The 13,564-nt window shown below is 34.3% G+C and overlaps 1 protein-coding gene across 3 annotated transcripts; it reads right to left on the bottom strand.

Annotated features, from left to right (window-relative positions):
- Positions 1–2,586: 2,586 nt before the first annotated feature.
- On the bottom strand, positions 2,587–11,668 carry LOC120625960 (lysozyme-like). Of its 3 annotated transcripts, none has more exons than XM_039893248.1 (5): positions 11,465–11,668; positions 6,949–7,037; positions 5,000–5,060; positions 3,810–3,942; positions 2,587–2,766 (listed from the first exon to the last, which is right to left on the bottom strand). In XM_039893248.1, the coding sequence occupies exons 1-5, from the start codon at positions 11,592–11,594 to the stop codon at positions 2,613–2,615; spliced, it is 567 nt and encodes a 188-aa protein (XP_039749182.1). In that variant the 5' UTR covers positions 11,595–11,668; the 3' UTR covers positions 2,587–2,612. The 3 variants fall into 3 exon arrangements, with proteins under 3 accessions (XP_039749182.1, XP_039749176.1, XP_039749190.1); XM_039893242.1 differs by lacking the exon at positions 11,465–11,668 and adding an exon at positions 9,527–9,802; XM_039893256.1 differs by lacking the exon at positions 11,465–11,668 and adding an exon at positions 8,596–8,740.
- Positions 11,669–13,564: the final 1,896 nt, after the last annotated feature.

The raw sequence follows: 13,564 nt of genomic DNA, 5'->3' as shown, positions 1-13,564 counted from the left end.
AATTGCATGCTACGATAAAGTAAGCGCAAAAAGAATACTCGCGATATATTCTTTCATATTATTTAACGTCCCAAAAAAATTTACGTATTTTTTAAAACACTGTATGTTTTTGATTTTTATTTTATTGTTTCTTTCAGTTTCGTTCCAAGTTACATTCTATGGTCTTGCACAAATGTCAAAACGGGCCGATTATATTTTTACGACTATAGTGTACAAAAAGGATTGAAGTGAATTATGTGTGAGTACAGCTTTTATTTTATTTTTTTAATACACTAAGAGCGAAGGTTTTTTTCGATAAAAAAAAATTGCAAAATTCTGAAACTCTTCCTAAATAATTTATTATCAACCTATAACCAGTTCACTGCAGGGCAAGACTCTCAGAAAGATCAGGGTTTAGGTCGTAGTCCGCAAAGCTGGTCGGATGCGGATTCTTTTGAATATACAAAATCTTCTACTTCGTTTCCTTATCCCTTTGAAACTAAAATTATAAAAAGTTCCGATTTCTTGATATTATGATAATGCAAATCTAGAAAAGATAACAAAGAGTTTTCTTGACCATCCAATTAATTACGTTGTTTTAATTGGCAGATTAGATAGTATTGTACTTATAAATAAAATTGCTCTCAAGCATTCAAGCAGCGTAGTGATTCTGAGATCTATATATCCTTAAGAGAGGAGGCCTCACAGACTTTGCTGCTTGTTGATATAATTTGCAAAATTTCTTAATAGATGAAATGCCAATCATTAAGTCCGGGCTCGATGTACCTACTTAATCACAATAATAATTTAAAGAAATTGTTTCGGTTTCTTAGAATGCTAAGTTTGTTTAGCTTACTGATAAAATTTTACTATTTTAGTACGTTAAAACAAAAATAATGTGATACAATAATGTCTCAAACAAATAAGAGAAGTTTATTACAAAATATATACATTTACAACGTACTGGAAAATGCAAACCGAAAATACTCTCGAAAACATAAGTCTCCAACAAAGGGGTATCAAACGCGGAAGTTTACTCATTGTTTCCGACCCGCGGGTTGATGCCTTCACACCAACTTGTGTATTTTGCATACGAAGGCTTCTTTCTGTACTGAATTATTTGCTGTTCGCTTTCTGTTGACAGACACTTTGTACAGCTTTTTGGAGCGCGAGCTTTATAGAGCGCGAATGTCCTTAACCTCTTTCAGTCTCAGTTCAGCATGAAATTTTTGTTGTTTTGTTTACTTCAACAATGTATTGCGTAAATTAAATTTCTCTCGGAAAATAGGTTTTTATTGTAACTAGTATTAACTGTCAAGTGGGAGGCTTTGGCCGTGGCTAGTTACCGACAAAGTCGTGCTGCGCCGCGATTTAGCGTCCCGGTACAACGCCGCGTAAAAACCGGTAAGGATTTTAGGTTTAATATAACTGCCATACCTCTAACAGATTAGTCCGGTACCATCTTAGACTGCATCATCACTTACCAGGTGAGTGAGTGAGTGAGTTTTTTTATTCCATTGCAAGTTAGCCATAACTTGCAATGGAATAAAAAAACTGTAATCGACATTGGTTTGTATTATGGATTTTGAATTCCATAATAAATAAGGAACCCATCATGTCCGTCTGTCCCTCCGTCCGTCCGACTCTCAACTCAGAGACATTCAGTAGCCACTAGAACATTAATTTATCGTGGGTATATATTATCTCTATCAATTTTTTACCTCCCTGTCGCAGTGGTGAATTCTGCGGTAGTGTAAGTGTCGTTGAATTTAGAATTAGTACGTAAAATTTACGAGGAAAATAAGTTTCAGGCATCCGTTTTTTAATTCCAACATAAGTTTAAGCTTATAATATGATGTCATTTTCATATTTTGTTTCTTTGCTCTACTAATGCTAATAGCAATAAATGGCTGCTGAAAGTATATTGTTGTGAAAATATATGAATACCATCAGATAAAATTTATAAAACTTGAACCGTTTAGGGATTTTACAAATGTCTTGGAGTTCAAAGAAAGTACAGAACGCAAATGGAATCTAAATCAGCCCTTGTCTTCATCAGTCCTAATTAGTAACATTTGGTTGAATTTTTAATATTTACTGTACATTATGTACTGTCACTGAGATTTATCCGTGAAACCGAAAAGCTAACAGTTTTTGAGTAAACCACTGCTATTGTTAATTGAAACTAACCAGATACAGGCCTTATTAGGTACGCCTCGCGTAGCGGAGGTACTATGCCTGTGTCGGTCTTTTATCTTTAATAAGGTTGTCATAAGTAAACACTTAGAATGTTTGGAATTCGCTTGTATGGAAAAATAAAAATTTTGATCTTTTTATTTAATATTTTTCAGGGTGATTCTTTATGAAATATACTTATGCAGGCTTAAATATTATTTCGTAGTTCAGTTACACGTTGTATATTGATGAAACATAATATATATAAATATCTACATTCCATCATCGACAATAGCCTATAATAGTCCACAGCTCGGCTTGAGGCTACCACAAAGTGCGGGTAGATCAAAATAAAGCATAGTGTTATGCATCTACCGTCATAATATGGAATAATTTCAAAGTTAAGGGTATGAAGAATCAAACAAATAATTTTAATAATATTTTTACTATAACAATTATTACGCTAACCAAGGCAACCCGTAATAGCTGTACAGTCTAGAACGTTCCATTCCCTTCCTAGATAGCCTTCGTTTGACTCTCAAAGCTTCGCTATGAGTCACTGAAACTCGATCTGGACTTTCCATGGATCTCTGTGACACAAGATCTGGACACCTAAAAATTAAAATAATATAAAACATCTATAAATTTCATTTCGCTTAAAGTCCTTACTTAAAAACCAATTTATTTCAGTAATTAATTAATGGTTGATCAAGGTAATTACCAGAGTCAACAAGCAATTCATTGCTTCAGTTAAAACAACGTAAATTACCCAAAGTGTAGTAATCAAATTATTGTAATGACGTCATCCATTTAATAATATTCTAATGAACAGTAAGGACAGGTGTATGAAATTCTGACGAGTTCACGAGTTCTCTTAACCATATAATGAGCTTACTAATCACCATCATATCCTGATGATGATAATATTGATTTGTGTGAGTGACCACCTACAGGGCACGGATCTTCTTCCACAATGAGAAGGGGTTAAGGCCGTAGCCTACCGCGCTGGCCCAGTGCAGATTGGTGGAGTCCACACACCGTTGAGAACATTATGGAGAACTGTTTAGCCGGCAGGTTTCCTCACGATGTTTTCTTATGAATTGTTTTACAAATACCATTATTTCAGGATGAAATATTATTATTACTACAGTAAAATAAATCCAATATTACTTTTGGATAAATAGTTTTCTAATATAATTTAGCAATTATTATTAAAGTGTTTTACCTACTCTTGAGTATATATCTAATTTTATAAATATTGTTTTTTAATGATAAGTTAACTATTAACATCAATTCAGTTGATTCAGAGGTCATTGGTGGTGGTAAACAAATAAAGAGTTTAAATAAAATAAATAAATAAATAAGTCAACAATATAAATAACACTTTGCCAACAACAAATAAGTCAACAATAGCCTAAAATAGTGCTCTGCTGGACCTAAAGTCTCTCCTAAGGTTTGCTCATAATTACGACGCAAAGCAGGACGGTTGGTTATCGCAGTAGATTGTAGTAGTACCACGTAGTTGTAGCTGTAGGCAGGACTGCTGCTGCCTAGTTCTATGTTTTTTCCCTTTATCGCCCTGTAGGACAAACGCGGGAAGGAGAGGGATGGTGACGACTGTACTCTGATTTGGCGTTCGCATAGTAAGTACTAACTTGTAAATTTCATTGGTGATGTGGTTATCATTCTTGCATCTGTTTGTCCACTGGTTCCAGTACTTGAAGCCTTCTCTGTGGAAGATTGTGACTGCGCATTCCGTGTCGTCTCTTATATCGTCATCAAGTAACACTGTTGGCATTAAATATATATGCATATACCATTATCCTTACATATCTGAATCGTGTCCCACATGTGGGCACAAGACTTCGGCCATAGGGCCGAGGTATCAAGAGCTCACCCCTTCGAGCTGCTCCAAGGCGTGATATCACAGCATAGTTATATTAACACCCAATTAACCTAACGGTCAAATGTAGGACATAAATCTCGATCATCGTTCCTTTATTGGTTAAGATCTTGGCAATGAATCTCGAACATAATATAGCCAGAATCAAATCGTGCTCAAAATCAGGCGTTATGTTAATTACCTATGTTCATAACGTATAAAGTAAAAGATAAGTTAAGCAGATTTATTTTTATTTTCGGGGAGTTAAGAATGACATTTAAGCCTTTCTCATCCTTCGTCTAGCCCTTAAAGCAAAAATATTTTTATAGAACTTTCATAAATGTTTATATTACAGTTATAAACTCGTGGCTAGCTGAAATCTTTGGAGAGCATAAAATGCGCCGTTAAATATAACTTTAGCTCTAAACTTTGGATTTAATTTACTGTTTAACTTAACTGTTATTTTCTTCACTGAATCGCTACATTGTAACAATTTCCAACATAAAATTGGTAATAAAAATATGGTACTTTAAACGTTAAACGAATCATCGCTATTAAGTTATAAAGAAGCAGTTTAAGAAAACTGCCCCATAAAGGGTTTCATACGATAACTTTACTTAGTAGACTAATTAATTTTGATGCGCTGTTTGAGCACGATGCTTCTTAATACCTAAGGAGCCGTAGTCAAGGCTATGTCAGGCAGCAATAAGTCTTGGTAGGCGTAGGTCCGAACTGAACTGCAATAGGTGATGACGATCGCATCGCAGATGGCAGTGTGATTGAGAGAAGACGACGTGGAATTTTAACCAATCCGTAAATCAGACTCGGGTGGACTGCTCATGACTACTGCCTGCCTCTTTTTTTTATGTTTATAGACGAGCGACTGACTTAACTTGACTGTCTAAGCTTGACTTTAATTATTATTAAAATAGTGTGTTAATGCCCTCTCGGAAATGTACTTACATTCACAAGCTATATTACATTCTCCGCCTTTTTTACCTTCCCTACACCATCGACTAGGTATCTGAAAATAATAAAAAAAAGGTCTAAGCGCAACTTGGCCTTGCACACGAAGGGTTTTACATATATTTTGCTGTTGTAGCGGTGATTGAACTACATCTTCAATGAAATACAACTCTTCTACGTTTCATAAGATACAGACCACGATGATCGATGAACCAAGGACAGACGGACTGACGACCTGACTACGAAGGCTTTGTAATATAATCCCGTTGGTACCTTTCAGGTATATAACCCTATGAATTTTCACAAAAATTTACTACAAATGAGTCCAAGAGTAAAGGAGCGTCTTCCATTCGCGCATATGAAGAATGGTACGCACGAAAATTAACGCACGGCATTTATTGGCATCGCTCTGGCGCTTGTGGTGATCGGCTTGCGACTTTTCTAATGTCATCTGGCCACCTGAGTATTTTCAATGCGAAGTATTTTTTTCATATGTACGATTAGGTATAAGTAGTTACGTATGTTCTAGTATATTAATTACCAAGCTTTATAACGTATAGGAAACAGGTATATACTATGTATGGGCATTTTTAATTAATTCATTTCGTAACTTGAATTATTTATAAATCAATTGATAACTTTAGTACTGCAGAAAAACCAATAACTCAAAATATTTATGAGTTTTTCAATTTTTTACTCCAATTATACTTCTTCTTCTTAAAAATTCTTTACATTTTAAAGTATATATTGCCCGCGTTCTTCGTACGCATTTATGACAGTTGTTTACAAATCCCGTAGGAACCGTTTATGTTCATGTCATAAAAAGTCTATGCCACTCTTTGTCCTGTCAACTACCCCTAAGCCAAAAACCAAGTAAATTGTTTGCATTAACTATGCAAACAATTTACTTGGGTGTGAAAGAAGGACAAACAAACAAACTTTTTTTTATTTATAAGCTTTATAAATTTTGGTAAATGCTTTCACTGTTACATATTATGCTTAAAACAAACAACTAACGAGTACCTGTCATATCTACGTAATGAAGCTTCATGTTCGTAAAAGAAAACACATTACGTCATATGAAGGTCAAAACTACATTTTTCTCGTCATATTAAAAAGTTTTCAGGTTTGTGGTTTTTAAAGGGATACGGCTGAACACGAGTGCAGGTGTAGGAATATATCATAATTCTAATGATGTTGTTAACATTATAACTTCATCGGTAGATTTTACTGTTCTCTCTCCTTTCTTTTGACTTTCATGGGTCACTAGGTTCAGCAGTTGGTGATTTATGTATGGCTCAATGCCAAATTTGCAGATCTTGCTTGCAAAACATGCTCAAAAACCACGTAACACAAGCACATACACGCACGAACACTCACACACACTCACATACACTTACAGCACACACACACACACACACACACACACACACACACACACACACTCACACATGTGGCACACGTACGCATACGCGAACACGTACATTATAAAATTGTAAGTTGTATTGTTTTAGTTAGTTGTAATATTTTTTTTTTATTGTTATAGTCTTTTTGTATTAAAGCAAACCCGGAGGTGGGCGTTAATAGCTGTAACACAGGTTTTAACTAATACAGTTGTTACCGTTCCTTATCCGTCTCCGATAAAGACAATTAATTAATAAAAGTAAATGGAAAATGTTATGAAAATTTTGATTGTTGCACTATATCTATCTCCAAAGTTGGACGATATAATTAATTTTCTTCACCATTAATTGTTTTTATACACAAGAGTAAAAAGGCACCTCCAGCCTCTTTACTAGGTAACAATAATGACAAAATACCGATGATTTTAAGTGGAGATTTTAATGTCGAATAAAGATGTTTCACTTCTTACGTGTGTACACTAGAACACGCACATATTTTTTCCTTAAGTTTTTATAAGTAAGTAAAGAAACAAACTCACCTACCTGATAAAGGCCATACGACTTCTTTCCACTTGATAACACTGTCAAAGCTCTCGTGTCTCGGTTGCTCACTTTCTCTATGAGGCACACCCCTGTTGTCAATATAAAACGTACCGTATTAGCAATATAATATAAAATCTTAACCAATTTATTATATTAATAATGAAAATGATAATAATTCTAAACACCCTATAGTTCCGTCCCAGTTGAGTCAAAAGCCTTATTGTTTGAAGATATTTCTTATTTTTCAATCTAGGATTTCAATGGTCTTAACTGAAAGTTAAAATAAATAGCCTATTAGTACCAAAAAGCCTACGCTTAACATAATAGTGAAAATGTCGCCACAAAAATGCATTTTCCACTTACTCCAGTTAGTTAGTCAAAGTTGACTTTAATTATGGAAAATTATAAAAACGGCATTAATCATTTAACGCGTTATAGTTGGGTATACTGTCAAAATAATGTTACCGTCTGTAAAAATGGTGATACTATGATACAGTAAATTAGATATAATTTTAGTTGTAACTTCAATTAAACTTTTGAGTTGTTCATTGCTTCCATAACAAATATTATGCATTTTTAGGTTATTATAGGAAGCAGCAGTAGCTAGCATGATTAAAAAGACTGTTCCACTTTTGTGATAAATATGATGATGGTTCACTGTGCACAACAAAAATAAATAGAAAAGACAAAGCGATTTAGGAAACAAATATTCGGACCTTATAAAAACGCATAGTATTTATAAGTAGGTACGATTAAAAATTAACGATTATAAAATATAAAATACTACATAAGATTATAACTTGAATTAGTAACGAATTTAAGATATTTAAGAGGTTCCAAAATGTAACAAAAGAAAGTACGAAAGATATACGCAAAACCTTTCATTCTATTTATGGTCAAAAACCTTGTTGTATGAAGTTAAAGAAAGAGTATTTTGTTTATAAAGATGGCATTCCACCAGAGTTGCGAATAATATGTTGTGTAAATAAAATCAAGCCGTTATTCCCAAAGATGGCAGCACTGGCGCATTGATAAAAATGCATTTTACTCACACTACAGCTGTTAGATAATCAAGTTCGTAACTCTGTTTTGAAACTTGCACAATGTCACATCATCAGCAATTTAAGCTAACCCCGAAAGCTTATTAAATGTTCATTACAAAATAACTTTTATATTTAAATGTGAATTAAAGTGAAAGTCTCAACCCAATAGTAGCACATTGAAGAGGACTTTGTATTTATTAATTTCTACTTTGTTGTTTTTCGAGCAAAAAAAAGGTAATTAACTATAGTTATGAATGAGTATAATTACCAACATTTTCAATTTAAAATGTAAATTAATTGATCTACTAAATTATACAAGAAAATCTGTTGAACTTCTATCTATTAAAAGTAAAGCGAAATGGCAATACCCATACGGTTTATATTAAAATCATCATTGCCTCTTTGGGTTCTTCCTATTTTTTTCCTTATATAACCTTTGTATTACGGCAATCAAAACAAGAAGGTAACCGAAAGTTTTTGCGAGACAGTCACGGCGATCCATTTATATATTAAATAATGTATTATAATTATATATAAATGTTAAGATTTATGTAATAATAATGATAAGCTACATTCTATTTATAGATGATGTACTTATACTCACTGGTAATTAATAAACACTTGATTTTATCGCTGAGTAGGAAAATCCCCAACTTCTTGCTAAGATTGCCTACTGTAGGTACTTTTAATAACTCAAACATTGGTATAATTTAATTTCGCATAGACAGTTTCTTTGTTACAATAATCGACAAAAAAAATGTTTTAGTATTTATTATTAAATATACATTTTTATCTTTGTTTTCAGTTCGTATCACTTATTTATTTATATATACTCTTTATTTTTACACAAAAATACAGAAGAAGAATAAAAACAAAACAGAGACCGAATTCGGAAAACAAAAGGCGGCCTTATCTCTGCCAGGCTACCTTAGGATAAGGAAAACAGACTGCATTATATGACTACAGTATCATGACTATAATATTCAGTATTGTAAAGCAGAAGTGCATAGTGCTGCATGTCTCTATTTATTATTTATTTAAATTATCTATTTAAAAATATTTATGCATTTCGTTAAACGTAAAACTAAACGACTTGTTTTTTTTTACATAGACATGCCGTTAAGCGGTAACGTATTAGTAGGATGCCGCGAAGGGTACAACTGTTTATAATACTTATCCCTAACAGGTAACCACAATACCATCAAATACTATGTCATCACTTACAACCAGTTAAAATTGCAGATTTGATATGCAAAGAGTTCAGATCATCTTATAAAGTACCCAAAAGTCCTACTAATAACATTAGTACAGTTATTTAAACATTTAGTTAATTCTAAAATAAACGAGTAGTAATTTTAGTAGCAAAATAAAACTTTTAAATTATGACATACATTAATCCATTTCAAATGACTCGAATTTTAATTTTGTTGCAAAATATTAAATCATTTTACATATTATCACATTTACATTTCATAGTAGGTATAGCGCTGTTAAACACAATAGTAACACTACATAAAAGATTGGTCAATACTCACATTGTCCTAGAAACAAGTGTTGGGGAAGGCCCACTTTAACTAACTCACGTACTAGTTTACATCTAGTTTCGAATCTTTTTAAATAAACTGCATTAAATAAAACGCAAGTCACGATCGCTGTGAACAGACTACACCGCATAGTGATTACAAAAATAATGAAATCGTACCTCATATCGAAATGTCAATGTCAACAGACTCCAATACTTAACAACACAATCGCATTGTTACAAATACATTAAACTCTACGTTAACCAAATAGATTTTAACGACTATTTAAAATATTCAATGGATTTTATGCTACTGATTTATTCATTGTTTTTGTTCTGTGGAATGCAATAAATAGGAAAAACAACTTTTGACTACGTCATAACGAGAATTTTAACTGGTTACTTATTAGGTAGATCATAAAGTAAACATACATAAAATTAAAGTGTCGGTCTATAATTATGGAATATCTTCTTAGCATGAACCAAACACTCATTTTTTAAAGTAGGTATTAGTTTTGTATGTACCTATGTCTGTCTGTTTTTCCAGCCTCATCTTTGGTGCGCGTCTTTCACAGGAGGAAATCCACTCATAAGGGGCAAACTTAAGGTTTAAAGAAGGAAAAAAGAGTGGAAAGAGAGTGTTCCATATTTTACAAACTTAGTTATATGAGAATACTAGCTGACCCACGCATCTTCGTCTGCACCAAATCGGTTATAAAAGAGTTTCAATATTTAAAAAAAACCCTTGAACTTACTGCAGCTCGACAATACAAACGAGATTCGCAGGCTTTCAAAATAAAACGCAGATGAATTTGCGATAAACCACTGATAAACATACAATTACATACCACCGTTGCGTTGCGCTAATAAGATTATAAGAATATTACCACGACGTATTTTTGTTAAACATGTATTAATTGAAGTAAAAAGATCTTTTTAATTAGTAGGTACTAACATGATAAATTCAGACGCTAAGATAGTTCATATCAAACAATTTTGAAAACGAGTCTCTCAAAGTATTTAGTTCGCCGCACCGCAAGCGAACTGCAATTGGGTTAATCCGGGAACTCTAATTACGTTACACGACTGTAATCAACACGGGTAAAGCCACGTGAACAAACATGCATAGTATATGTTTATTTACAGATATAACGAACGATAATTTTATTAACACTGACCTAAAACTAAGGGCGGTATATGTTGGGCTCGATTATGTGTGGTACCTATTTATTGGGACCGCTTGCTATCGATCGCTCTTCAAATCGTAATTATAAAAAATCATATCAACTTATTATGAACCCACTACAAGGCACGGGTCTCCCACACATGAGAAGGGTTTAAGCCCCAGACCACCATGCTAGCCCAGTGCGTATTAGTGGACTCTATACTCTCTCTCTGTCTCTCAGAATGACAAGGGCTTTAAGCCCTGGTTCCCTTATAAGACGATTATTAGTAGGTGTTAGTTATAATACCCGGTATCTGTGACTTAAGTGGCTCTTAGATGCTCGGAGGTGTATTGAATGTCAGATTTGTACCTAAGAAAACATAAGCTTATCCAGTTACCTACTAAGACCTACGGTTAGACTTTGACTTGCTTAAGCCAACCTAAATAAGCGGCTACCTAATCTATATCATCATCATCATCAGCCTTTTAAGGGAGCATAGACCCACCACGCCAAATTATAATATTTTAGTAATAATAACCAAGACCGGCCTTAATGTACTCAACGAGTCACGTGGGTGGATACCGCCAATTTCCTTACTCCGTGCTGGTACTACGAATTATGAACAGAAAAATCCGATAAATCCTAAAATATTTTCGTCCAACCTGGGAATCGATCTCAGGACCTCGTGACCCGTTGCTGAACATTCTAACAACTGGACCAACGAGACGGATACATTCATAGAACCCTAAATTAATCGTCATCCGCTTTGAGTTTAAAACACTCACAGTTTCCCAAAAAGGTTTTCTCTATTTTTTTTGTCTTTATTAACTCAGTTGCCAGCCTGCATCGCGTAAAAACTTTGCTCTCACATCCGGTTACACTCAAAATCACAACAACTAACACTAATAAATTCATTTTGCGCTTAAAACTACATGTTACTGTCTTTAAAAGGCGTAGGAATGCGAATGGTTGTCTTATAAATGAGAAACGTCAAACATAATCAGACAGCTACCTATCTGATAAATATGAACAACTATAAATACCTACTAGAGTTGTGAGCCCGCAAATACGATACTTTTAATGTTTTTCTTATCCGTTGCGGTAACTCTGTAGAAGGGTAAAGTTTTTATATAGAATATATATTTTTTTTTTATTTTTAACTAGCTGTTACCCGCGACTTCGTCTGCGTAGAACTACTACTTCGTGTAAATTTGTTTGGACTGAATAGGCTCTGAAACTATAATGAAACGATTCTAATGAAGCCGGCACATTGAATTATTGAGATTAACATAGGTAGACTTTTCCTGACCCTGATCCCTGACTTAACTTAGTTTAATACGTTTTTGTATACGACATTTTTTGTTTTTCCTTCTTTGGTCAAAACATGTAGGTTTTGTGGACTCGATACTCGTGAGCACGCCACATACAGTTGCCCATGGGAGAAACAGTTTTTTTCTAAATGAACACCAGCTACTTTGAGTGTCTGTCCTTGAGCTTTGTTTATCGTCATAACGAATGCTGCTTTCAGGGGAAATTGTACTCTTTTGAATTGGAATGGCCAATCGGTAGGGATTATTGGAATACGGGGAATTAACATTTCTTCTCCCTTTGCTGTTCCTGTCATAATTATTGCTCTCACAATATTGCGTCCCAGGTGTGTAATTTGTAGACGTGTGCCATTACACATTCTTGGTGCGTCAAGATTACGCATCAACAGGACCGGGACACGGGATGAAATAAAACAAAAACAAAACGAATTGCTAAACTAAAACTAAATGTTAAAAAAAATATACTATCCACATGGAATAAAAACAAAATGAATCGATAAAATTATCGATTCACACTTACACATTCATAGTGTATAGGCCGATGGGCCTGATGGACATGTCAGGCAGAAAGTATTCTAAAAGCTGGCTAGGAGTATTTGAATTATGCGATACATAACTGCACCCCGCGTTTTCACCCGCATAATTCCGGGATCGGGATCGGGATAAAAAGTAAAGATGTCCTTTCCCAAGGTTCCATCTATCTCTATACCAAAATTCATCAAAATCGGTTCAGCGGTTTAGGCGTGAAAACGAAACAGACAGACTGTCTATGTCTTTCCCCAAGGTTCCATCTATCTCTATACCAAAATTCATTTAGTAGGCATATACGATACATAACTGCACCCTGCGTTATCTATCACTCGCATAATTACGGGATCGGGATAAAAGGTTGCCTTTGTCCTTTTCCAAGGTTCCATCTATCTCTATACCAAAATTCATTTAGTAGGGATATACGATACACAACTGCACTCTGCGTTTCCACCCGTATAATTCCGGGATCGGGATCGGGATCTGGATAAAAAGTACCCTATGTCCTTTCCCAAGGTTCCATCTATCTCTATACCAAAATTCATCAAAATCGGTTCAGCGGTTTAGGCGTGAAAAGGTAACAGACAGACAGACAGACAGACAGAGTTACTTTCGCATTTATAATATTAGTAGGGATATAAACTTACTACGACAAAACACACGTCGCCATCTAGCCCCAAAGTAAGCATAGCTTGTGCTATGGGTACTAAGAAAGCTGATGAATATTTTTATGAATAAACAATAAATACTTATAATATACAGATAAACACCCAGACACTAAAAAACATTAATGTTCATCACACAAACATTTTTCCAGTTAAAATATGATAGCTATTACAGAATAATAGTCGTTGCACGCGACTGCGATTGCAATTTTTCGGTTTTTTTTAAACTTCTGGGGGATTGTTAGTATTACTGGGTTAGAAATTGTGAGACCGGTCTCCTGGATGCTGTCTTTCAATTACACTAAGATTGATTTAGCCGTTTTGTGTATGGGAAACAAAGATTATATAATCCTTAAATTCCCCG

This window comes from Pararge aegeria, chromosome 1, assembly GCF_905163445.1.
Source record: "Pararge aegeria chromosome 1, ilParAegt1.1, whole genome shotgun sequence".
In the NCBI taxonomy this organism is placed as follows: domain Eukaryota; kingdom Metazoa; phylum Arthropoda; class Insecta; order Lepidoptera; family Nymphalidae; genus Pararge; species Pararge aegeria.
Note: the sequence above shows the minus strand (reverse complement) of the source record. Positions and strands in the feature narration are given on the sequence as shown.